The sequence below is a fragment of the Brachypodium distachyon genome, chromosome 2, assembly GCF_000005505.3.
Source record: "Brachypodium distachyon strain Bd21 chromosome 2, Brachypodium_distachyon_v3.0, whole genome shotgun sequence".
Classification (NCBI taxonomy): domain Eukaryota; kingdom Viridiplantae; phylum Streptophyta; class Magnoliopsida; order Poales; family Poaceae; genus Brachypodium; species Brachypodium distachyon.
In genome coordinates, this window is record NC_016132.3 from 21,541,494 (window position 1) to 21,566,228 (window position 24,735).

The 24,735-nt window shown below is 42.4% G+C and overlaps 2 protein-coding genes across 8 annotated transcripts; one reads left to right on the forward strand and one right to left on the reverse strand.

Annotated features, from left to right (window-relative positions):
* Window positions 1–1,769: 1,769 nt before the first annotated feature.
* Window positions 1,770–12,023, forward strand: LOC100844361 (protein ROS1). 7 transcript variants are annotated; one of them, XM_014899067.2, is made up of 21 exons: window positions 1,772–2,312; window positions 2,410–2,836; window positions 2,932–5,076; window positions 5,737–5,827; window positions 5,952–6,478; window positions 6,599–6,745; window positions 6,829–7,229; window positions 7,413–7,492; window positions 7,918–8,002; window positions 8,079–8,170; window positions 8,272–8,340; window positions 8,489–8,525; window positions 8,602–8,684; window positions 9,119–9,577; window positions 9,724–9,760; window positions 9,828–9,891; window positions 9,967–10,106; window positions 10,740–10,805; window positions 10,919–11,033; window positions 11,112–11,150; window positions 11,514–12,023. In XM_014899067.2, the coding sequence occupies exons 1-21, from the start codon at window positions 2,265–2,267 to the stop codon at window positions 11,663–11,665; spliced, it is 5,304 nt and encodes a 1,767-aa protein (XP_014754553.1). In that variant the 5' UTR covers window positions 1,772–2,264; the 3' UTR covers window positions 11,666–12,023. The 7 variants fall into 7 exon arrangements, 5 of the variants coding, with proteins under 5 accessions (XP_014754553.1, XP_014754549.1, XP_014754551.1 ...); XR_001406157.2 differs by having other exon boundaries at window positions 1,771–2,312; window positions 5,952–6,745; window positions 9,967–10,268; XM_014899063.2 differs by having other exon boundaries at window positions 5,952–6,745.
* A 468-nt stretch (window positions 12,024–12,491) lies between these two features.
* Window positions 12,492–15,738, reverse strand: LOC100844665. The gene is made up of 4 exons (XM_010233017.3): window positions 15,466–15,738; window positions 14,929–15,392; window positions 14,517–14,829; window positions 12,492–13,984 (listed from the first exon to the last, which is right to left on the reverse strand). The coding sequence occupies exons 1-4, from the start codon at window positions 15,577–15,579 to the stop codon at window positions 12,725–12,727; spliced, it is 2,151 nt and encodes a 716-aa protein (XP_010231319.1). The 5' UTR covers window positions 15,580–15,738; the 3' UTR covers window positions 12,492–12,724.
* Between the last annotated feature and the right edge of the window lie 8,997 nt (window positions 15,739–24,735).

Genomic DNA, 24,735 nt, shown 5'->3' on the forward strand with positions numbered 1-24,735 from the left:
TCAAGGAAATTAAGCAGCAACTCCGGTTCCCATTTCATATGGAGATTTCCACACTGGTCTGTTGGAGCATTTGGAAGGTAAGAATGATTGTACTTCAGCAATATTAGGCCATCTCTTTTTAGATGTAGGCAAATTTTTAAAGGTGAGCTCAATGTTGTGTTTCACCGTGCTAGGAGAAAGAAATACTACCGGTCTGCAGATTGGATTTCTAACTTTAGATAGCTGGTCTGATAATTTTTCATTATCAGTTTTGTAAATATTTCTCTTCGATTAATATATTTGCAGTAGATCATTTGATCTACTGTTTCCCTAAAAAAAACTTGCACTGCCAATCTCTCTCTTCTAAACGGCCATGGAGACCGAAGAGCTTGTGGAGTCGCTTGACATTGTGCATGCATGCACAATTGCAGCGCCTCGATGCCACAGGAGAAGCTGCACCACCTCGATGTCGTGCAGGAGCAACTAGAGCACCTCGACGCCGTGCAGGAGATGATGCAGCACCTCAACTCGTTGTGCGCAGTACAATTAGTTAGCGCTGGGCGTGTACTGCATGCAACATGCGTAGAGTCTATTTGATTGAGTTTGTAGTGGAGAAAAACATTTTGATCGCAATTTGTATCACAAGAAATACATAGAACTAAATTAGGCCAATTGCCGTTGTTGAAATGCATAGAACTAAATTAGGCCAATTGGCAATGTTCTTGTTCCTTACACTAAAAACAGAGAGTGAAGATTTTAAATTTCATGCAGAAATTTGCATTTCGTTACATGTGTAGAAAAGATAAAAACAACTAAAGATGCCATTTCTTGTTGGTTTTAGGCAGACTACAAATTAAAACATTTCTCATGAGATTTTACATATGAATAGTTTATTCTAATTATACATGCAAGAATTTGGTAGGAAATTGATGGCCCTTTTAGACCCGCCTATTGAACTTTCAAAACTAAAGAAAGTATGTGATCTCTGGTGCCATTTGTCCTTTTTGATTGCACGGTTTACAAAAATATGTCGGTAAAGAATTGATACCACCACTACAGATATAGATATTGCGTAATAGTTTTACTATGTATCTATTTAGTCATGCACATAGAATGCAGAATGCAGATCCTCAGAACTCAAGCTTTAATGAGCCTTAAAAATCCACAATGATATTTAGAAGCTTAGAAAATTTCTTTGATGAATTCTACACGTATATATAGATGCATTCTACATATGTGTCTAACATAAATAATGTAAAAACATGGGGGGTTACACACAAAAAATTGTAGATTAATAATAGCTAATACTAATGTATCTATTGCATATCACATATTTGTCTTTCTTAGCCCACAAATGTGAATATTTTTCCATGAGAATTTATGCATATGCAGCACAGATCATTGTATAAATAGATTTTTAAACATTTTAAAATTTGATATATGTTTTCTTTGGACCATGGGATCCATTAGCGATTTGATACATGATATATTTTATTTGATCCTCACGTGACACACACAAGCTGTTGCACGAGGAGTCAAATTAATAGATATAATTGATAAAAAAAGGCGTAAATCAAGTATATGACGCGCTATTCGATTGAGATCTCCATTGCACCGCTGCATGCCGTTGGGAGCGGCGCGCGGGAGAAGCCGTTCAAACATGCTTAAACTAAGAAAAGAGTCTATTTGACTGAGCTTCTCTGCCGTTGCGACGCAAAGTCTATTTAATTGAGCTTCTCTTCTCTGCCGTCGCGACGCGAAGTCTATTTAATTGAGCTTCTCCCTCGCGCCGCGCCGTATGGGCGCGCGGGAGAAGCCGATCAAACATGCTTAAACCAGAGAAAGTGTACGTCCCATGCCATACTCAACGGCAGCGCTGTGCCGTGCGCCTAGCGAAGCGAAGAGATCAGGGAACGAGAGTCATTCCTTTTCGTTCCCCTCCGTTTCTCCAGAGTCGCGGTGAAATCACAGACTAAGCCAGAAGCTGACCCTTCAACGGTTAAATCTTCCTCACCCTGCCTTGTGGTTGCCTGTATATCGCCTCGATTCTTTTCTGCGCGCGTCGCGAGCGAATTGAAGGTGGCTCCCAGAAGGACAGCAATCTGCTAGTTCTTCGCCTACTTCTCCTCCCAATTTTCTTCTTCCGCTTGGATTTTCCTTGTCGTTCTTGTTCTCGTGCTCAACTTCCAATCCCACTTAATGCGGTTTATGAAATTGCTCCTATACTCTACAACCGCTTTGCCCGGGTTTTGAGCAATGGTGAAACCCAACCTCCACATAACGAAATGAGCGTGCGCGGCGACAGGAGTGGCTCGCCGGCGAACCCGAGCAGTGTGGCCTCATGTTCATTTTTATGCACGAGAAGAACACACCGAGTTCCTTTCTTTTTGTTCCTTTTCGTCTGATTTGATCTTCTATTTCTTTGTGCAGGTTGTTTTGGAAGCTAGGATGGACAACCTGCAGGCAAATCCTGCAGAGAACCAAGAAATTTGGACTCCGGCCATGGCGGAAAGGAGGAGCACTCCAAGTCCAAGCATCCCTGGCAATAGGTCCCTATTCCTGGGCGATGGGGCGCCCAGCATAGGCTGCCAAAATCTAGCAGCCGGGAGCAGCCCAATCACCGGGCCAAATTTGCTATCAGGATGCTCTAGATCGATGATGAGTGCCACGCACGAGGGTTCCGCTTCCGCTCCACGAGCAGCTCTTCAGGGTTCCTGTAACCTGCCTGCAGGATGCACAAAGGTGCCCATAAGTATCTTTGTGTTCCAAAGGCGTCGGGCTGGAAGGGGATCAAGGCCTCCAACGCCACTATCTGGTACTTCTATACCAGCTCCTGCCCTGCCCGGTGTTCCAGGGGGTGAGTGCTGGTGCTTTTCCTTCTGAGGTTTTATGTTAGTTTCATCGAAGCTTTGTGGCTGAAGACTGACTTCCTTTTCTGGTTTGCCTCTAAAGATTCTGAAGATGCACCTTCTATTCTGCTTCCCAGAAGTGATTTCTTGTCAATTGGAAGGGCGTCAAATGATGTTGCAAGTGATATGGCAATGAATCCTTCAGCACAAGCCACTCCAGTTAGTTGCAGTTCTGAACATCCATCTATACATTTTCAGCCAAATGGTTTAGATGCGGAATCACCCAAAACTGGGATTCAAGGAAATGATAGCCAGCCATCATCGTCATCAGCGGTAGTTACCTCTGGTGTCCACAGTAAATTAGAATCAGCTATTCCTGCAAGAACCGATGAAACACAAGGCCAACACACTAAACAATTGATTGAGCTACTTGGTGAAGGTGTAACTGATCACAACATGCTTGTGTACCAGCGGACGCCAAAAAAGCCTAGGACACAACTCAAACAGAATGATCCCACAGTTGTAGCAACACCAGCCGCACTCAAGGAAAGAACACTGACTCAGATAGATATTCAGATTTCAGGTACTGCAAAAGTTGAGACATTCCAGATTGAGGATACCCCTGCACGAAAAGTGAAGCCTCGGAGGAAGAAACATAGAGCAAAGGTAATACGTGAAGACAAGCGAGGCAAGAAGCAAAACTCGGCAGTTACAACGCCAGAAGAAAAGTCTCCGAATCAGAAAGCCAGGAGAAGTTATGTCCGGAAGAAAAGAAATCTCAGCTCTCTGGAGAAGTGCCCAGGACCTGTTACTGACCGATCAATATCTGGAGGGACAGAAAATGCTGCTAGAAGCAGAATTGCATCAGTTAGAAGAAGATTGCAATTCGAACTCGGTGAACAAGGAGTGCAGGGAGACCAGTCATCAACAGGCAACTCATGTCAACATAACGAGAAACTTGCTCATGCTAAAAGTTCTTTGTGTTCGATGACTAGATCAGCTGTGCAGATTGGACATGGACTGCAGGCAAACATGGAAAATTTACCAGGAGGATTAGCTTTTGGCATGACTCGCAAACTGAATGAACTGTTAGATGAGTACATACATTTACCCGAGATCACGCCAAAACCTACACAAGAAATCTCACCTGCAACTTCTGGATGCCTTAGCAGGGAAGTAACAGGAAAACAAGACAACGCGGGAAGCACTCATGATCCTGATGCCACAAGGATGGGGGTGACTATAATGGAAGGGAACAACAAGGACTTGGGGGTGAAATACTCGAACATAGATGGTTTTGATATGCATCGATTGGCTACGTCTATACCTGAAACAGAATCCACAGAAAGTCAGGTAACTAAGGTGTCGAAACTGGAGGAAAAGGAACATGGACAACACACAGAGAGTGATTCCTCCCTAACCAATTCACGAGACTCCATCATCTTGAGGGCTGCCACAGAGATGCTAGCATTTTGCCAAGCTGGTGGGATAAAAAAGAAGCGATCGATCCGAGCCCGCCGGATTTCTTTTGTCCCTATTATGGATATTGAGAAAAATAAGTCACAAGCATTCGCAAGGTTACCTCAGTCATGCATGGAGGCCCTGTATGAAAGTTCTTGCATTAAATTTGCGACCAAGAAACGTTCACAGAAGGAACGACTTCATTCCCCCAGTTCCATTCAACCAAATATGGACAAGAAAAGCATGTTTTCTTCCAGAAGCATTTTCTCTGGTGGATCTAATGGGTTAAAAGGATCAGAGGGGACTTTCCAGCAGACTTTACCTCAGGCTCCAGATAATAGAAGAATCAACCTTGATATTTATTGTGAAGTACCAGAAAGAAGCTCAGAACATACATATATGGATCATCTCCAAGGAGTTACATCAAGGCTGAAATATCTTGATTTGAACACCGAGCATTTGCATCGAACTGAGATGCTTCCGTCTCAGACCATGTCTGCTGTTGTCTCTTTCGGAGAAACAGGTGGTCTGTCAAATTCTCTTGTACCATACAGTGGCCAGATGATTTTCCCATACGAGAGGCCATTGCATTTAGTGAAGAAGCAGCGCCCTCGTGCTAAAGTTAACTTGGATTATGAGACCACAAGAGTTTGGAACCTTTTGATGGGGAAAGCAACTGAACCTGTAGATGGGACTGATGTTGACAAAGAGAGATGGTGGCAACAAGAAAGAGAAGTTTTTCAAGGCCGTGCAAATTCATTTATAGCACGAATGCGACTAGTTCAAGGTACTGTGGTGCAGGTGTAAATTTATTGAGACCTAAAATCAATTTTAACGTCCATGAAGCTGAATTCGGTTTTGCTTGAACATTCTTGTTATCCCTTCTACTGCTGACACCTGCTTCAAGAGTTTGCTAACCAAAGAGAATTCATAGTCGTCGGAATATTGTCATGTTACCCCTTTCTACTGCTCACACCTATCTAAAAAAATGTCCATTATTAATTTTAGAGGTAGAATGATAGTTTTTTACCTAGCATCTCTTATGTTGAAAAATTACTCAATGTATTGGAAATTGCAATTTTAAAGGATTCTGTAGATCATTTGTAGAAAGTGGTTAGCCACTTAGTAGGTATCATTAATTTTGGTTCTCTATTATACCTACTTAATAGGTAACATTTAAAGATAGAATTTTGAGAAACTGACCTCTTGTTTCTAAACCTAGGTTTTGAATTTCATAAATGATACAGCATGAAAACTTTATGTTTGAAAAATATCAGTGGGGGATAGAACAGTGAGCTTTTTAGACTTGTTGTGTCATGTTCTATGTATGACCATTGCAGTATACAGGAATGGTAGGTGTGGAATATTATGTACCGTTAAATTTTTTGAATTTCCATTAATCTGTGGTTGAAATTTATAACTAACATCGAGTCGCATGTTTTATCAGGTGACAGACACTTTTCTCCTTGGAAAGGATCAGTAGTTGACTCCGTGGTAGGAGTATTCCTCACCCAGAATGTTTCTGATCATCTTTCAAGGTATTATTTTCACAATCAATATGTTTCTAACAGTACCCTTAGTCACTTAGTTCATCAAAATAAAATGATGAATTGATTTTGTTTACAAATCTTGTTATGATTGCTATTTTTTTATGAAATACAGCTCTGCCTTTATGGCCCTTGCTGCGAGTTTTCCTCCAGGGTCTGTTCATAGCAATTGTGAGGATGATATTACCAGTCAAGCCAATGAAGAAATCTTTAGCATGAGTGCGGTAGGAGGAGACATAAGCATGTTTGACTTTTTTGACAGTGGTACAAGATCAGATCTAGAAGCAACTGAAGGTTTTTGCATCCACCAAGAGACAGAAATAGACCATAGAGCACACCAGTTTCCAGATTTCTCTTCGATAGAATTAACGGCATCAGCAGGAAGTCCACCAGAGATACAGTCCCAGAAGGATATGTCATCTACTGAGAGTGTTATGATTTCTGAAACTATTACTGAAACACAGTTATCTTCGAGTTCTGGGAAAAATTATGCACCTAGATATTTTGTTGGTGGTGTCAATGGTGCAGCTTTTCAGCAGCTGGGAAGCAATTTTGATGGAAATCCATTAGCAGGAAATGATGCAGCAACCAATGAACTTGGATGCCAAAGAATCATAGGAGCTATAAATGACAATGGTGTAGGTGAACATGTGATTCCCTCTCCTTCTGTACTGATGTATCCATTTATCTCAGTTGATAATCGACAACCAGATGTGGCAAATGAACCATATGTCTATTCTACATCTCACAAGAGTTCCGCAGGTTCTGCATCATCACATCCCAAAAATGGCGCAGTTGAGAAGGAACTTCCTCTTTTCATGCCGTCTGATAATCATATAGCACAAATTAATTATAGTAAGACTGTTATCTCTACACTAACTACTCCTGAAACAAGCACAGATCTTCCAGGTCAGCAAGCATCTCTTTCTTCTATCACTTCAATCGGCATGAAATTTTGTTTGTTGTTTGACAGAAGGTTGATGTCCATGCAGTCAAATTGCGGTACAACAAAAGGGCCGGTTTTGAAGCATCAGAATTGCAGCAGCATGAATCACACTCTGTCACTGGTGGAAATGGAATGATAGCAGATACAGCAAGCGGCGCGGACGAATCTACTTTAAAATCTGGTTTTATTGCCCACAATGGAGTGCCAGATAAAGCAGCTCAAGCATCAAGGCCAAAGAAAGCAAGAACCACAAATAAAAAAAATATGGAAAAATTTGACTGGGATAAATTTCGAAGGCAAGCTTGTGATGACGGTCACATGAACGAAAGAACTTTTGAAAGAAGAGACTCCGTTGATTGGGAAGCCGTACGGTGTGCAGATGTACAAAGAATTTCTCACGCTATTCGGGAACGAGGAATGAATAATGTTTTGGCAGAGAGAATCCAGGTACTAATTGAACAGTACGATTTAATAGGTTTTATTTGCACAGCATGATATTTTGTTGAAAGTAAAAAGGTAGTGTTAACTTTTCGGTTAAATAGTTACTTGGAATCAAATCTTGTTCTGCAGCATTGAGAAATCTCATGGCAACTATTATAGTTATGCTCACACTAATTGCTGTTTTCACAGAGTTTCCTGAATCGTTTGGTCAGAGATCATGGAAGCATTGATCTTGAATGGTTAAGAGATATTCCCCCTGACTCAGCAAAGTAAGATACTCTGCAAACATGAAATGCTTATATCCACCTACTCCACTTGGATCTCCTACCTATATTCTCTCTCCTCTTTGCGGTTTCGCACTATATTCTCTCTCGCTCCAACTGTATCTCTTTACTGATATTTTTAGTGCTTGAAATGACAAGTCAACTATAACTGAAGTGTGTGAACGAATTAAATGGCGCAAGAGGTATAACAAGTTGACATTGGCAGATAATATATAAAACTGAACGCTTTGTGATAATCTAGAAGTTACATGAAGGAGCTAGTGTATTAACAAAAGGTTGTAATATGTGGTTGACTTAAGCAGTGAAGGACTTTTCAGTTTAGCCCCATGCAGCTCAGAAATGAGAAGTTAGTTCTATTGGTTTCCCGAAAAAGAAGTTGTTCTATTAAATTGATTTGATTTAATTTTCAGGGATTACTTGCTCAGCATACGTGGACTGGGACTCAAAAGTGTCGAGTGTGTTCGTCTTCTGACATTGCATCATCTTGCCTTCCCTGTAAGTTGCTGTTGGAATAGTTCTATTTCACCTGCAGTCCATTTCGTATTTACACAACAATGCTTTGGTCACTCAGGTTGACACCAATGTTGGCCGCATATGTGTGAGACTGGGATGGGTGCCCATTCAACCTCTTCCTGAATCTCTACAGTTACATCTACTTGAGCTGTATGTTCCTGAATTGTCTACAACATTTATCTCGTTATGTATTTACTGTTGAAAGTTGAAACTTCCTTATATCCATCTGTTTTTTCTTTTTCTTTTCAAAGATATCCTGTCTTGGAGACTATACAAAAGTACATTTGGCCTCGTCTGTGTAAACTTGATCAGCAAACACTGTGAGTTATGACCATATCAGCTTAATTTTCTGAACTTGGTTTTTGTTGGCAAATTATAGGACATCTCATTCTCAACAGATCGCAGTCTCTGTAAATCATATGTAATATTAACTAACATAGTTTGACAGAATTATCACAATTTTCACAGGTACGAGCTCCACTACCAAATGATTACTTTTGGAAAGGTACTTTATTAGAACCTACAGATAGATATGTTCTCTCTTGAAACCAGTAAATACTTCTTTCTATAAATCAATGCAGGTGTTTTGTACCAAAAGCAAGCCAAATTGCAATGCATGTCCAATGAGAAGTGAATGTAAGCACTTTGCAAGTGCCTTCGCAAGGTATTATCACATTTGCTTTGCTCCTTCAGAAGTAGTAGCTTATATCCTGAGCACAAAACAAGAACCCTATGGATCAATCAGTAGACTTGAAAACCATCAGCACCATGATTGATCCTTGCACCAAATGGGCATACTTCTGTTGGTTGAGATTTCCGAGACAAGCACTACCTCCACTCACAATATAACCTGCTGCCGAGGAGAAAGGCACTTGCACTCAACAATTCAGAAACAGTTTTATGTCGTGGATATGGTTTACTTGGACTTGTAAATCAGATGGTTCTTTTAGTTATGATACACACATTTTTTTGTTGAGAAAATGCAAAGGCTCTGCATTTCAATTCATTGATAGAAGAAAGGTTATGTACAGGTCTAATATAGGGAAAACACCCCAAGAGTTAAAACGTTTCTGAATCATCATTTCTTTTTTAATGCAGTGCACGGCTTGCACTTCCTGCGCCTCAAGAGAAAAGCTTGGTGAAGTCGAGCAATCAATTCAGTTTCGAGAATAGTGGCTTGCCCACTCGGAATCATGCTTGGAATTCAACTGTTCTCAGTGTTCTGCCTCAACTCGAGGGAAGTACCTATGGAAGGGATGTTCTTGCTACCTACTCCGAGCCAATAGTTGAGGAGCCAGCAAGTCCAAGAGAGGAAGAATGTCCAGAAACTCTCGAAAACGATATTGAAGATTATGATGCAGATAATGGTGAAATCCCAACAATAAAGCTTAACATGGAAGCTTTTGCTCAGAACTTGGAAAATTGCATTAAAGAAAGCAACAAGGACCTGCAGTCTGATGATATTGCGAAAGCACTTGTTGCTATTAGCACTGAAGCTGCTTCGATTCCAGTCCCTAAACTAAAGAATGTGCGCAGGCTTCGGACAGAACACTATGTGTAAGCAATGAACTGAGTTTGCTTTAGCCTAAACATATATCGCCTTTACACTTACTACATAGCTACTGTTTTCCCATGTAAATAATGTTATTTATCCAGAAAATGTTCAGTTTAATTGCTATTACTAAGTTGGATTGTACTTGCAGTTACGAACTTCCAGATTCACACTCTCTCGTGCAACAGGTTAGATACCTCCACCTTCATTTAAGCATTTCAAAACATTGCTACTGATTCGGAAAATTATTAACAGCTAGAACTTGCCCGACGGGAACCTGACGATCCAAGTCCTTATCTATTGACCATATGGATGGAAGGCAAGCTTGTTTTCTTTGAGAATGCATGACTGCTCATGTAAGTTGACCATCACTAATATTGTGACAACTATGCAGATGACATAAAGGAAATGAGCAAGGCACCAAAATCATGTTGTGACTCTCAAATGGAAGCTGACTTTTGTAATAATGGGAAGTGTCACTATTGTGTGCCTGAGAGAGAAAACCAATCTAGATATGTCAGAGGCACGATTCTGGTAAGGCAATCCTGGCAACCTAGAGATGTTAGTGAGGTGAATCAAGTGCCTAGTTTCATAGATGTTCAATTTCATTCCGGGCAATGCTACCGAAGCCACCCTAGAAGACTGGATCTAAATCCCTGAAATAGTGAATCGGTAAAGAAAATAAAATTTACAAAGGTATTAACTTACCTGTAATTCTTGCAAATAACTTTTTATCAAATGCACATTTGTTTTGATGTTACTTTGTCTTTTGCATGAAAATAAATCTAGTCTTTGCTCAAAAGAAAACAGCAGTGTATATTGTGCCCTCATGGGCCAATCCAGGCGTATTAAAAAAATATTAGTGGTAAGCTACATAATGCATTCTGACAGTTTGAGAAATATGAATAACTCATTGCTAGTGGATAAAATGCACTTCTGTTCTTTATATAACTTGAATTTATTGCATGAAAGTAATCTATCATCCTGGCTCTGAACAACACATGCATAAATGTTGAGTTTTTGAACCATTCCATCCATGCAAAACAATATTGTTAGTAACCTACCAAATACCACAAACGGTTTAGTAATGATATAAAAGATTAATTGTTCATCTGGAAAATTGCATACTCTTTCTCCACTAATGACAAGTTACCGGAACATGAACAGGTTCCGTGTCGAACAGCTATGAAGGGTAGTTTCCCACTTAATGGCACTTATTTTCAAGTTAATGAGGTATGCCACTCACGTCTTCCCTTTTTCCACAAGAACAGGTTAGAGAAAAGCTGCTAGCTGTGGGCCTCTCCCTACAGATTGGACTTTCAGGCTTTTGTGAATTATTCATGCAGGTATTTGCTGACCACAAGTCTAGCCACGATCCCATACATGTTGCAAGGGAGCAGTTATGGAGCTTGCAAAGGCGTATGGTCTACTTTGGGACCTCAGTATCGACCATATTCAAAGGTTCTGACCAGCATAAATCAACAATTTAGAGAAATCTTTACCTGAAATAGTACCAACAAGTGTTATTCCATTCTGTAGGTCTAACAACTGAAGAAGTACAACAGTGCTTCTGGAGAGGTAAGAACTATACATTTCAGTTTGGGTGTCAATGCATGGTAAAATGGGGGAAAGATCGTGCTGCTCTTCTCATCAAAGATACAACTAACGGTTAACCTGCACATACAAGCGCTGTTGTGAACCTTTATCCATAACGGGATAAATGTTGTGCTGAAGAAACCCCTAGAGAAATAGGAGAGAATGTAGATTGACTCTTTCTTGCTTGCCTCAAACATAGATAAATGGCATCCTTATATTGGGCTCAAAGGAATCATTGCATTTTCCAAGGAGCGTTTCGGAAACTAGGATATTACTACTCATGACTTTTGATCTCCCCATAATTTATGTGAAGTTACCTTGACAAAGAGTTAACATGCAATGCAGGATTTGTCTGTGTGCGAGGATTTGACATGGAAACCAAGGCACCAAGGCCTCTATGCCCCCATTTGCACCTTGCAGCAAGCAAATTGCCCAGATCACGCAAGACGGCAGAAACTGAGCAAAACTCTGGTTTAGCGAAGGCATCAATTTCATAGATATTATGCCGACGGTAATAGCATTAGCTCTCGACCTGTCATATTAGTTCCGGCCGGAGGATAGCCATTAATTCTTCTAGGAAATAAAACATGGAGTAGGTACCTTATAGTCACTCCATTCTTCTAGAAATAAAGCATGGAGTAGGAACCTGTTAGTCACAAGGGGTGAGAGCTAATTGAGCATGAGAATTATTATCCAGTTGTGTTGAGTGTAGAACATCGTTGTATTTTTTTTCCCTGCGAGACACAGTACTATCTTATTTACTTTCCGTTTGGTTTATCCGCTGCACTATCCGGCAAAGGGACCTTGTTTATGTACCAGCATTTCGTTGTATATATGCCGTTGATTTTCAGACGATCTTGTTTATGTTCCATCTTTTTATGTACCCCTACTGGTTATCATAGGAACGGACCTGAATCCTGATGTCGCAAGTCTGTGTCATGTTCAGTTCGATGCTTGATCTTGATATCCTTCCACTCATGGCTCGCCATTTACTTCATTTAGGCCATCCTTGAAATGGAAAATGCGTCTGTTTATGCAAAAGGAAATATGTAGCCGTTAGGGGGGTTGCCATTCTTCAGTTGGACTAAAACCATGATGACAACTATCACGCGGTGTAGTAATGACGATGGCCAGTAGTGGTGGTGGCAGTGTGGCACCAAACATGCTTAGCATTGCAATGAGTTGCCGCACAAGCAAAAGCAAATTAAGATTGCTGGGGAAGCAAGCAAGCAGACGAGCAGAAAAGGGAATACCAGCCATGATGCGGTGTTGTCAAACAGCAAGGAGAGGACCAAGGACACCGGAGACATGAGAGCAATCGGATTGGTTTCCATGACACTCAGTTGTATATATAAAAGTACCAGCTTCCAGTTCCAGTGGCTCTCGAGAGCACAAGAAATAACAAACGCTGCTTATAAACAAAACTTGTTATTGGATAGCAATACAACATGACGCACATCACTATCACCATAGGCAGAATTAGTGCAACAAATACCATCTAACACAAAAACTATCCCTGGACTAAGTCCTAAGCATGGCTAGCTACTGCACTCCAGCTATTGGTTATAAGCAGTACTATACTGGAAGAGCATGCTTGCATCTCCAGAAGGCATTCCTCTTCTTAAAACATTGCTAGACCTTGTTTCAGGGATGAAAGAGCCATCTCCTGTTGCAAAGTCTGACACTGGGAAGTTATGCCCACCATCAATAGGCATTAACAGCAACATAGAATTATGAGGATGGTAATACGGATTCAGTGAGAACTGAGAACCATATTGAGGAAGTGATGCAGTTGACATGATATTATTAGCAGGGTTGCTCGAGTAGATGGTTTGCTGACTTGATGTCAAACTGAACCTTGAACCATAGCCATCAGTTGAACATGCCCTGTTTTGGGGAAACAAGTCTGTTGGTAACCGGAACAAGCCAGCAGGACCAACTGGTACCTTTGCATCATCACCTGGTAAATCGATCCTGTTAAGACAGTCTTCTGATGCTGGTAGTGACAATATTTCCTGGCTAAACCGTTGTGATATGCAAAGCGAAAGTTCTGTGTCGTTGACAGGCAAATCATCATTTGTGTAGTGATCCTCTGGTGCTGGAAGTGTCAACATGTCTTGGCTGGGTGGACTTGGCCTTCTCAGCTTTTCTCTGAGGGATATCTTGGCACGTTGAAGGGCCTCTAGAACACCTCCCACATCATCCCTTGAGGGTTGATACAGCTGCGTGTCAATCTGATTATCAGTATGGTTATGAAAGCATGACAGACTCCATTCAGATACTTTGCTTTTAGGGGTATCACTTAATGAACTTCCGACTGATGGTGTTGTCATGTAGTGCTCATATGAGTGAGAATTTGCATGGTAGTTTGAACTAGTGTCTGAATTTTCATCTCCTTGACCTTTACTATGTCCTGCATTTGGGCTGCTATTATAGCTTTTCTTTGGTGAAGAAATTGATCTTCCAATATTATTCCCACTTCCTTCAAAAACTTCAGTATAACTTCTATTTACCAACTCATCCTTTCTAACATGCAACTCACTATCAACTGAAGCAACCACTACAGTAGCCTGCAGAAAATCCTGATCAGATTCTTTGCACTTCCCAATAAAACTTACTTCTGGAACATTTGTGGACAAGCCAGAGGAGGAGCCATTCAAGAGACATTCTGATGAACTATTGATGCCGAAGAGATCTTTATCACTTGACCTTATCTCTTCGCAAACAACTTGTCTATCGAGAATCTGAGCAGCTTTGCCCCTCTGCTTGCAAGTTTGTTCATTCTGATTTAACTTATTGTCTAGGTCAACATCATCCTGGAAATGAAATGCAGGAGCGCAAGTCAAACAATAAATTTTTTAGGACTTCTAAGTTTTTTATCAAGTCAGCTGCAAAGGTAAAAAATAAAATAAAGTAAAAGCAAATTGTTTGGTTTACATTGATATCAAGCGTTTCATTTTAGGAGTAAATTTTTTATTTCGAACTAGATCAATTATGCAGGTTTCACAAAAGGCAAAGATAGTAAAACTGCAGTTTTCAGCAAACAAATTGATATGACTATTAGATCCTTATGATGCTTACACCAATCACTACAATCCCGGATTTCTATTAGTGGAGTGAGGAATTGGGATCACAGAGCAAGATCTGGGGATTTCAGGAGCATGGAGAGCTCCAGAACGGAGCCTAAATCTCTCAAGTTCAGAAAGCCGATCCTATAACCATATGCAATGGTGTCAAAATGCAAGTTTAATCTTTGAATATGCTACAGCATGCATAGGTGTGAGGAGTACTCGAGAACTATAAACACTGAATGAACAATATTTCCTAACTCAGAAGGACAGCACATACCACAGTTGAATCTTGGCTTCCACTGAATTTCTTCTCCCACTCCCTCTGAGCATTTTCTTCTGCCTCATACTGCCCAATAAACTCAGCCTGCTTCTCAAGCACCCTTTCCATTTCCTCATCCTTCTCATACTCCATGGTGTACCTTTTATTGACATCCTCAGTTCTTCTGTCACAACAAGAACCTCGCCCATCTTGGCTCACCTCGCCATCCAAATCATGTTGCTCATCGGTGCAAACTGTGCAATCTGATCTTTCCTGCTCCTCCAGACTCAGGGCAACATTGTCCTTGCCATCCTCACCTTCAGTTTGCAATCTGTTACAAGAGTATGACTACAGCATGTTAGGCAAGCAATGGACAGCTATAGATCAACGATTAACACGGAAATTCAGCTATGTCGTTCAATGACTGGACCTTATTAGCTCCTTTCTCTTGATCTTCCGGCAGGACTGCCCCGGCTGGTACTTGGGCGACGAATCCGCGGTGAGCAAGTAAAAGTAGCTCCTCCTGTGGTTATTATGGCTATGCCTCTGCCTGAGTTGCCTAACTTTCTGATGCGGCTGCCGCCTGTCCGAGTCAGGGCTCCCGGCGCGGCCCTTCCACGACAGCGCCCCGGCGGCCTGAGGCGCCCCAGTCGGGCCTCCCAGCTCCGAACTGGACAGCGCATCCTCCGCTTCCACGCGGGCCTTGCCGCCACTCCCGCACTCGGCGGACTCGGGGCCACCAGTCTCGTCGTCGTCGCCGTAATCGGAATCTGCGGCGTCGGAGAAGCGGTCGAAGCCCTGGGACTCGAGGATGGCGAGCACCTCCGCGGCGGCCCGCTCCGCCTTCCGCCGCTGGGTCGTCACCGTCCGGAGCTGTTCCTCCAGCTCCGCGACCTGCAGCAGCGCGGCCCGTTAACCAGTCCGTTCGCAATGCCAAGCTGCGACAACGAAATGCGCGCGCACGTACCCGCTTGGAGAACTGGTCGGCGCGCTCCTTGGCGGCGCGGGAGACGGAGCGCTCGGAGAGGAGGCGCGCGCGGAGGAAGTCGATGGTCATGGCCGTGGTCGCGTCCACCGCCATCTCGCGCGGGGCTTCGTCTCCCCTCTCAGGTCTCAGCCTCAGCGCGACATGAACATGGACAGAGGAATCGCGGCAGCTGCTGTCGTCTCCGCTCTCCCGGCGTGGTCCGGTCCACGGCTCCGGACTTCCGGAGCGACGCGGTGCGAATTGTGTTCCCGGACGCTTTTGGGCCTTCCTCGACCGTGTCCTTACCCATCTTTCTGAAAAAAACCCTGCCTAAATTTGATTAGACTACCAAATTAGATTGGCTTAAACTATTTTAGAAGTCTAGCTAAATATGTGACGCGGCTCTTCTAGAAAGATAAGTGAAGGCAGCTTTTAGAAAAAACCGGTCCTAGAAACCGAAAAGAATGCAGCCATTGTTTTCGCTATCCAAGGGAACGAAGCCCGCGGGGTTTTGAGCAGCAAAAAGACTCGCTGCAGTGCACCCATAAGTAGGTTGAGGTACTTGCATCAATCTCTTGGGAAAAAAAACAATCAAGGAGTACTATTTGAAGAAAAAAAACATTGTTGTAAAAAACATATATATGTTATATAACATGAAGATATATATTCCCTCGGATTCATAATAAGTGTCTTGGTTTTAATACAAAGCTGTACTAACTTTGTGCTAGATCCAATACACCAATTATAGGTCGGAGTGAGTAGGATGATGATAATTAATTTTAGAGTTGCTGATGTTGGTATATTTTTCCTGTAAATCTGATTAAACTTTTAAAAAGTTGGCTTAAGATAAGACTGCAACATCACGTAACTTAAAACATATGGATTAGAATACATGCAACTATTTGTGCAAATCTGAATTATGCATCATACTGTAAAAAGACCAAAAAAAGTGTAATTTTTTAATGCATCATTGTGTTAATTTGTTTTTTTAGTGCAACATATACACTATTTTGCATGTATTAATGGTACAAATACTTTAATAAAAATAAAGATAATCAAGGACCCCTTTGATCCATCGGATTTTTAAAATGCAGGAATAAAAAATATAAAGGATTAAATTGTCATGTCATCTTGAATACTTCAGGATTCAAATGATGTTTGATTGTAAACATGAAAACATATAATTTCTTACAGGGAAGTTAAACTGCATGTAAATTTTCCTATGAAATCTAGCGCAAATGACTCCCGAAAAGAATTCTATGGGTTGTAGTGCTATGAATAAAACGATCCATGTGGGGAAAACTTCAAAGTACTAAATCGTTCGAATTTTTTTAATAAAAGACCCAAAATGGTATAAACAACACATGATACAAGTAGGCTTCTTTTTTTTCTTTTCTTTTTTTTTAAGGTTAGAAGCTGGGTTTGAACTGAGCCTACCTTAGTTGTTTGGCACCATGTGGTGGAAACGGTCCATCCAGTTTCATGCATGCATTTAGCTAGATCTATTTCAGAATTTAACCGATGTTATTCTTTGAATGATAAACACATGTATGGGTCAACAGCGAGCTTCATCAATCTTAAAATCTGTCAACTCAGTTTTTTGAAGGTGCTCATGTGAATAAAGTTTGCGTACATAGTTATAAAAAAATGAGATACCTGTGTACGGGGTTGTGAGCGTTTGCATCCATAGCGTGTGTTTTTTCTTAGATCCACCGCTCTGTTTTGGACAGGCCTGAGGGGTGGCCCGCTTTTGCTCCACGCACAGTCACGTGGCGCCGGTGCTATGTTTGGCCCGCCAACTGCTTCCTCTTTACGCCACTGCCGCATCCTTCTGGGACGCACCGGCAACACGGCACCACCGGGCACGTGGGCCGCAGCTCGCGTCCACCGTGAAAGACAAGCCAGCAATGATACAAACCACCCGCGGCGTGAGCGGAGGCGGTGCCAATAACGCGACCTACCCCTATGGTTCTAGCCTAGGATGCTGCTTTGAGATATGTGCCAGTTTGTAATTTGCTATGTTCTATACATTAGGCAGAGGTGATTGACAGAGAAGTAGTACAATAGTCTGACTTTTTGAGATGTGACCGCTGACACTTTTTTATCTTTCTCTTCTCTCTGCTCTACCCCTTCTCTCTCTCTTCTCTCTGCTCTACTTTTTGTCAGTCACACACGTATTTTTTTTTCTTCTTCTCTTTCCTTTTCGGTGTATTTTTTGTTTTTTTTCTTTCTTTTCGGATGAACTTTTGAAGTACCACCTAATGTACCTCGTAAATATGTAGTACCTCATTAGTACTTAGTAACTCGTTTTTAAGTAAATTGTGATACATGAAATGTACCTTCTAAGTTTTTAAGTACCTCGTGAAAAAATAAAGATTGCGTACATCAACTCATAACAGTACGTCATGTACTAGAAATTGATGCTATGTACCTTGTCCATTTTTAAGTACTTCGTCAAAATACCAAAACTCAGTACATCAATCTCATGTACCAGGAAAACAAATCACGGTAGGCACATAACTCAAAGAAAAAACCAAGAAATCCATCATTCTAAGTACATTTTTGTGAAATGCACCTTATCAGTTTTTTAAGTACCTCGTCAAAAGAAATCAAGACTGTGTACATCAATCTCATGTACCAGGAAAAGAAATCATAGTACCGACATCTACCTTGTCAATATTTAGTAGTACATTATGGTACATCATGTACCAAGGAAAAATCATAGTACAAGATCGTCAAAACTTAGTACCTCGTCATGTACCCATGGTACATGTTAATCTTATTTGCATACATTAGCACATCAAATAAGATACCTGCCTAAAGCATCAAGAGACAAATACAACACATGGAGGTACATGACGGATACATGAATATGTTGGAAATATGCCCTAGAGGCAATAATAAATTTATTATTATCATATTTCCTTGTTCTTGATAAATGTTTATTATCCATGCTATAATTGTATTGACAGGAAACTAAATACACGTGTGGATAAATAAACAAATATCGTGTCCCTAATACGCCTCTACTAAATTAGCTCGTTGATTAAGATGGTTAAGGTTTCCTAACCATAGACATGTGTTGTCATTTATTAACGAGGTCATATCATTAGGAGAATGATGTGATGGACAGACCCAAACCTAAGCATAGCTTTTGATCGTGTCACTTAAGTTTAAATTGCTAATGCTTTCATTATGTCAAGTATCATTTCCTTAGACCATGAGATCATGCCACTCCCTAGTACCGGAAGAATACTTTGTGGACATCAACCGTCATCTCGTAACTGGGTGATCATAAAGGTGTTCTTCAGGTATCTCGGAAGGTGCTTGTTGGGTTGTATGGATCAAGACTGCGATTTGTCACTCCATGTGACGGAGAGATATCTCTGGGCCCTCTCGGTAATATAACATTCTAATGAGCTTGCAAGCATGTGACTAATGTGTTTAGTCACGGGGATATTATATTGCGATACGAGTAAAGAGAACTTGCCGGTAACGAGATTAAACTAGGTATGGTGATACCGACGATCAAATCTCGGGCAAGTAATATATCGCGAGACAAAGGGAATTGGATACCGGATTAATTGAATCCTCGACATCGTGATTCAACCGATGAGATCTTCGTGGAATATGTGGAAATCATTATGGACATCCAGGTCCCACTTTTGGTTATTGATCAGAGAGGTGTCTCAGTCATGTCCGCAAGTTCTCGAACCCGTAGGGTCACACACTTAACGCTTAATGTCGCTAGGGTACGATGAGATAATAAATGGTGATATCGAATATTGATTTGAAGTCCAGGATGGGATCCAGGACATCACGAGGAGCTTCGGAATGGTCCCGAGATAAAGAATTATATATGGGAAAGCTGTTTCGGATATTTTTCGGTATGGACCGGGAATGTTCTAGAAGGTTCCGAAAGTTCTCAAAAGGTTCTGGAATGTTCCAGAATATTCCTGAGAATTTAATTGGGCTTTTATAGTAATTAATTAGAGCAATCTAATTAGTTATCCTCTAATGGGCCTAGGCCCATTAGGGGGAAAGGGGAGGAACAACTCCACCGTACGGTGGAGAACCGTACGTGGGGAGGGGAGCTCGTGGGGAGGGAGTCCTCCCGAGACTCCTTTCCGGGATCCTCTGGTCGGCCACCTCTAGGAAAGGAAAGGGAAAAACTGAATTAGGCAATTGATCCCTATGTGATCAAATTCCTATTTCTTAAGAGGCAAGAAAGGAAAGATGAGATTGTCTCTCTTACCTGCCTTGCCGTCGGCCTCCTCCCCTATATAAGGAGGGGAGGGGCTGCCCCTTGGATCCCCTTGCTCTCCCTGACCTCCTCCTCTCACGCGCACGGTGAAGCCCTGCCCGTGGAGAACTCCACCATAGCCTACACCACGCCGTCGTGCTGCTGGAATCTCATCGACCTCTTCCCCTCGCTTGCTGGATTAAGAAGGAGGAGACGACGTGAAGATGAACGTGTGGATACCAAGGAGGTACCGTCGTTTTCTGCACTAAGATTGATCTCGTCGAAAGCTCCACTACGCCAACAACGATCCCGTGATTGTAACGCTCTGTGGTCTACGAGGGTATGATGTTCATTATCCCTCTCGTTACTTACATCTACTAGATATGTTCTTGGGTTTCTTCCGCACATCTCGTAAGAAATTTTTTGTTTTCCATGCAACGAACCCCTTCAGAATATAGATGACAAATATATCATCAATTCAAAGAAGAAAAGGAGAAGGGGAGAGAGAGAGAGAGAGAGAGAGATTTACACTTTTCTTCTTGCTCTCTATCAACTAAAAGAAGAAACAACAATCAAAAAACAAAGCAACATGGCCACACCTTGTCATGTATCAGAAAAAAAAAAAAGAAACCACCATGAGATCCAAAAGGAAAAATACAAAATCGGGCTCCCCTCATGGTATCATAGATGATGCACAACCTCAAGCTGGAGATTTGAGGGAGGGAAATGTCGATTGGGAGGAGTACCAGAGATCTCCAATCAAGAGCGTCCTCACCTCGTCTGCTGCGGTGGGAGGGGCCGGCTCCCGCTGGGCTCACATCACCTATGGCTGCTGCTGCAATGGCGGGGCTGCTAGCTACTGCAGGGGAGAGAGACGTGGCAGGAGAGAAGACTGGGGAGAGAGAGACAAGACAGGAGAGAGGGGAGGGGTGAGAGAGAGAGGGGATGGGAGATACAGCTGTGTACGTACATGGGTGGATGGCAGAGGGATTAACTTTTGGTGACAGAGAGATTAAGTAAAGAGAGGACACGTGCTCAAAAAATACGATACGGGTAGATGCCGTTATTGGTACCGAGAGCTTTGGCCCCGCGGCGTGTGTCAGGTTGGCGCGGTGCAACTGCTTCGGTGCTTCCGCCTCCTCGTCCGCCTGGGTGTGTTCGCTACCACAGCTTTCTTCTTTTTGGGTACGCTGCCACAAGGATAGTTAGGCATCTCCAAGAAAACCCCAAATCCTCAACATTTGTTTAAATCTGTTTATACGAGGGTCCAAGTGCAAAATACACAACCCAATGTGAACCCCTATTTGTCCAAAAACGGTCCACATTCTCCATTTCGTCCCCAAATTTGGAGAGAGTATGGGGACTCCTCATTTGTGCAAAACTCATCCAAATGTTGTACACTTGTCTTTTTGGCCCACATGTCAAAGACTCATGAAGAGATAAATGGGGTTACCTGTTGAGAATAATTATTTCTGATTAATTAGGATTAATTATTAGTTAATTAATAGTTAATTAGGCAGTTACTGTTGTAACTGTTCGTGTCCCAATTTTGGAAAAATTGGGACACGAATGCCCAAAATTTGGGATACCAATGCATGTATTGGTGTCTCTTCCACTTGTATAAATATGATCTATGATCTGCCCCTAGTTTGTGTTGCTCTCCTCGAGTTCTTTGGCCAAGGTGCACGTCGCCGGGGAACTTACCGTGACCATCGTCGTGGGTCTCGTCGCCGGTGGACCCCACGTCACCAGTGGACTCCTCGCCGCCGCTGGACCCGCACGGATGGACGCCACGCCCGCCACGGCTGCAGGTCTGCCGCCATGGAAACCCGCACCGGTCCAAGCACAGCAGCACCGCCGGCCCCTGCGTCGTCGACCTCGCCGGATTACACGCCGTCCATGGACTGGATATTAACCGATCCGGCGCAACCCATGCTCGGGGAAGAAGACGACTTCGAGGCCGCCCTCGCTCCGCCCCCGCCACCGTTGTACTGCCCGATCCATGGATTCGGGCCGTGCCCGACGAGGGACGGCACGACGCCGCCACTCCCGTCACCGACTCCGCCCGCGCACTCGGCCGAGGACGCCGCTGCACCAACTCCTCCGGCCGCCGACCTCGCTCCGCCGGCCAACGACGTAGACGACACCGGCGAAGTCCTCAACGACGTTCACCCGGAGGCCCGGCGACTCCTCCGAAAATTCGCGGCTGCCATGGCCGCGAACCGTGCCAGCCCGGCCGCCGGCGGATGGTCCCCGGCGACCCTGGGCTTCTCCTCCATCAACGAGGGGGAGCCCCCCTCCCTCTAGACGCCGGCGAGCGGCGGGCGTGTGCACGACAGAAGGCGGGCAGGCGGGCGGACAACCATGGGCAGCGGCGACGAAGGCGGGAATGGGGCGACGACGGCGGTGATTGGGGCTGGGTTGAAACCCTAACCCCCCCACCCCCTTTATACTCCCCTGCCCGCACCTCCCGACCTGGGCCTGCCGAAAGGCCGCCGAGGCCCAGGCCCACACCACGGTTCCCCATTGCACGCGCCCCCCCACTAGCAAATGCCATTTTGCAAAAAAGCCCAAAGTTTTCGGCTATTTGCGATTTGGTCCATGTATCTATTTAACAGTAGTATTTTACATATTTATAGGTCCCTGCACTTATATTTATTTAGATTCCAGTGGTTTTAGGATGGATTCCTATTAAAAGACATATTCCTATGTAAATTTCAATGTAAATATTGTCGTGTTCAATTTGTTTGTATGATATACATCCCCTATTACATGTGATATTTACGTCTTTGCAATTGAGATCTTTATTTCTTGCATATTTGAGAGTTTTGCTTCAACGATTAAGTCCCAAAATGGCATCAAAAATGCCCAAATTAGACTTGATTCAAGAAAAATCTCCATTAGTGATAAGCAAAAATTATCACTATGTGACTACCTCAAATTTAATATATGCGAAACACAAGGTAATATAGACTTTCAATAACGGTAAAATGCTGAATGGCGTTGAATGTTCCGTGGGAACATACACATTATTGAAAGCAGAGAATTATTTCGCGTAGTGCTGAGAGGTCTACATTGTGTCGAATACACACAATGACTACCTTCAATGTGCTCTTCCAATATTAAATTAAAAAATAACACAAGGTGCTACAGTCTTTCAATAACGGTAAAATGCTAAATGGCGTTGAATGTTCCCACGGAACATACACCTTATTGGAAGCAGCGAACTTTTCGCGTAAAGCGGAGAGATCTACACCAATAATCGGTGATTATCTTCAAAGTGTTATTTGAGATCTACACTATATGAATTTAACATTGATTAAATCTCATGCATTTTCTTGCAATTTAATTACAACAATGACCACAATATTTTGGCTTTACCTACTAGTAATTGACAAAATCCATGGATTTTCAACCCCATGTAGGACAAAATAACCGGGAAAGAGTTTAAAGAACTCGCCCTCGACGGTCGAAACTATCCAACTTGGGCAATTGACGTAAAAGTGAGCCTTGCGTCACGCGGTCTTTCTGCGACCATACAACCTCCTCAAGAGGGACAACCACCCATCGCGGATTTATACAAATATAATGCTTTATATACTATAAGGAACCACATCCATGCTGATCTCAAATTAGAGTATCTCATGGAAGAAGATTCATACACACTATGGCTTGCCCTTTCAAACTAGATATGAATAGCAGAAGGCCGTGATTTTGCCTGAAGCCACACATGAATGGACTCAACTACGCCTACAAGATTTTAAATCCATTGGAGAGTTCAATCATGCCGTTCATAAAATTTGTTCAAAGTTGCAATTTTGCGAGAAGGAACCTTCTGAAGCAGAAAAGATTGAAAAGACGTTATCCACTATGCTTCCGGCCGATAGGATCCTCCAGCAACAGTATCGTGCATGCCAATTCAATAGATATTCTGATCTTATCCATATTTTACTTCAAGCCGAAAAGCATGATGAACTTCTAATGAGGAACCATCATCAGTGTCCTGTACGCACTGCACCTTTGCCTGAACAACATGCTAATTTTCAGAAAAATAACAAGTTCAATGGATCGACTAATCGACCAAACAACTTCAAAGGCAAGCAAAAGGGCAACAAGAAAACAAGCCACGTGTACAGGAAAAGGGGAAAGGCACTTTCAAACCACAATACGACAAATATAAAGTTTGTCAGAAATGTGGATGCTACAGGCATATTACAAAGAAATGTTGTACCCCTCGTCATTTGTTAGATCTGTATCTCCAATCCGTAGGACACAAGCGACCTGCTCATCAAGGACCAAGATTTGAACCACACTTCAATTTCCAATCCGACAATTCCAAGGAAGCCGGTTGTTCGCATGATACCAAGGAGGACCCAAGCAACAACCCAACAATCCGATCGTCTAAGGATCTAATGAGCACGGAGAACATGATCATTGAATTCACTTCAAATGATATGTTTGGAGATCTAAATTAGTTCACCTATCTCCGAAATAGATATTATCTATATTTACGTTCCTAATTATTGTTGTAAATAAATTATAGTGACCGTTGCCATCTATATTGTAATATTACATTATTGTATCAGCACTTTGGTACCTACATATTTGACATATGTATTGTAAATTATGATATTGTATTATCAATTTAATACATAAATAAATTTGTATTTATTCTATATTTGACAATCGCTGAATGCGATACATTAATTGTTGGCTCTGGACGTGCCATCATTACACTTCCTATGGGTACACAAGTAACAAACGAGGACGCTTTATTGTATCCCGATTCAACTCGTACTCTAATAAGTTATAGGGATATCCGTCAAAATGGGATTCATATTGAAACCCACGATGACAACAATGAGGAATTTCTCCTATTTACAAAAAGTAATGGATATGGCAAACAAATTCTTGAAAAAATTCCTTTTTTATCGTCCGGATTGTACTATACATACATAAAACCTGTAGCCCATGTTGTGTATAAAATAATTTTTCAGAATGTCAATACATTCCAGACTTGGCATGAT

Excerpts from the sequence above, each read along its gene's own strand:
- LOC100844361 (XM_014899063.2), top strand. The coding sequence starts at position 2,265 with ATGAGCGTGCGCGGCGACAGGAGTGGCTCGCCGGCGAACCCGAGCAGT. Across the intron at positions 8,171-8,271 it reads CAGTTACATCTACTTGAGCT|ATATCCTGTCTTGGAGACTA; the intron begins GTATGTTCCTGA and ends TTCTTTTCAAAG. Across the intron at positions 10,806-10,918 it reads CTTATTTTCAAGTTAATGAG|GTATTTGCTGACCACAAGTC; the intron begins GTATGCCACTCA and ends TTATTCATGCAG.
- LOC100844665 (XM_010233017.3), bottom strand. The coding sequence starts at position 15,579 with ATGGCGGTGGACGCGACCACGGCCATGACCATCGACTTCCTCCGCGCG. Across the intron at positions 15,393-15,465 it reads CCGACCAGTTCTCCAAGCGG|GTCGCGGAGCTGGAGGAACA; the intron begins GTACGTGCGCGC and ends GCGCTGCTGCAG. Across the intron at positions 13,985-14,516 it reads GAAGCCAAGATTCAACTGTG|GATGATGTTGACCTAGACAA; the intron begins GTATGTGCTGTC and ends TTTCATTTCCAG.